General features: G+C 32.0%; 1 protein-coding gene across 1 annotated transcript in view; it reads left to right on the forward strand.

Moving 5' to 3' along the window:
- LOC122635605 (transferrin-like) overlaps positions 1-969 on the forward strand; it is a 1086-nt gene extending 117 nt beyond the window's left edge. Inside the window, exons 2-3 of the mRNA XM_043825988.1 lie at positions 5-273; positions 350-969. Of these exons, the coding sequence (XP_043681923.1) occupies positions 5-273; positions 350-442 (362 nt within the window). The 3' untranslated portion in view covers positions 443-969. The remainder of the gene's footprint in view (positions 1-4; positions 274-349) is intronic.
- The last annotated feature ends 844 nt before the right edge of the window (positions 970-1813 follow it).

Below are 1813 nucleotides of genomic sequence, written 5' to 3' on the forward strand. Positions count from 1 at the left end.
GTAGATAAGAAGAACGAGTCTGAAGGTGGCGTGAAGACGTCAGACTTTATGTTGGTCTGTCCTAATGGTGGTTTAGCACCAGTGGAGGAATGGTCCAAATGCAATCTAGGATTAGAACCACCTCGCATTATTTTAAGCTCTGCTGGAAAAACAGTACATGCTTTGGACGAATTGAAACACGGTGTTTTGGCAGCCAGTACGATTTACTCCAAAAAACCAGATCTCTTACAACTATTTGGTAGCTGGGGTGGACATGCCAACGTATTGTTCAAAGTAAGTCGAAGCGATATGTGTAATTGATGTAAAATTTATCAATGTATTATCACCGATCAAATTTTCTGTCGATTAGGACGATGCAACAAATCTTATCTCAGTCGACAATTCATGGACCCAATGGAACACGTGGGCTACGACAAAAGCGAGTTACAAAGTCGAAGCTTAAGAGGTTTAAGGAATCCGTTGCTTCTTCGCTATCATGTCAATAATCCTTGTAAATAAATGCAATCCCTGTTAAGTGGTTGTAAATGATCGATGAGAGCCATTATATACATATATAAACATAAAGTGTCTGCTGATTTAATTATTTCAAGAATGATTGTAAATAAATTGGCAAAAGTTAGAAAAGTGATACAAACCAAAGTGATAACGTACATACCAATCGAATATTAAAACGTGCTTGTATAACATTCAAGTGATAATATGTGTATGTCGAAAATTGTCATCTTATACCCGATAGAAATCAAATTTTTCGAAAACAAACTAACCTCTATTTGTTGGACAAATCATAGTAATCTCTTAATCTGCGAAGAATTTTCCAAAGTTTGCTTAATAAGCTCCGATGGTAGCAATCGAAACGTTTTCATAGAAGGAGATTCAAACTCTACGACGTATGATGATTGTTATCCTTTCGTTATTGCTTTTAAAAATGGATTGTTTCTCTTTAATACACGAATAAATGAATCCACAGTACGTCATATTTATATTAATACCAATAATAAGTTTTGTTTTTCTTTTTTTTATATTCTGTTATCAGTTTGTATGTTTTTCTAGTTTTACAGAAAATCATTTGTCAAAGATTCGAAAGAATACTGGCAAAAGGTATGGTCTTTAAATAATCAAAGGGACAGTCTATTTCTTCACGAGGAAACCGGAAAAATCACGAAGATTATTATATTACACGATCATGTTCCACATTTTTAGATTATTTATAAAGATAGTGTCAAGTGCAAAAAACATATAATAATAGTAAATATTGTTTCGACTAATAAAAACGCGTATAGAATAGCTATCTTTTCTAAAACTTCCATTAAAAGAAAGAAATATGAAATATGAATGAAATATGAAACATGAACTTAATACGATGGATCAATTTTATAAATCGTTGAATAATGACGAAAAATTACTCTTATCAGGAACGAATACTCATTAATGGATTAAAAATGAAACAATTAAATTGACTCACTAATTGAAACAATCGCGAGATTTATCTCCCAATGACTTCGATAAAATTAGTATTATTAAAAGTCAAGAATACTTATTGATGATAAGTGGTAATGTGACGAAGCACCTAAAATGAATTATTCTCATTACACTGTGCAACAAACGTTTTGATAACTAAAAAGTTCAAAAAAATAATTCTTGGATATATATTTACGGCTCTGATTTCAAAAATATCATTGATATCATCCGTATCACTATTTTGAGATAATAACTTTATATGGGGTATCGCAGAAAAGTAATGGGTCTTGAGTTCGTTTAAACAGTTTTAATAACTCGACTGGGAGCATCGAGGGTTGGAATAATCGCTGATTGT

This window comes from Vespula pensylvanica, chromosome 18, assembly GCF_014466175.1.
Source record: "Vespula pensylvanica isolate Volc-1 chromosome 18, ASM1446617v1, whole genome shotgun sequence".
Taxonomy (NCBI): domain Eukaryota; kingdom Metazoa; phylum Arthropoda; class Insecta; order Hymenoptera; family Vespidae; genus Vespula; species Vespula pensylvanica.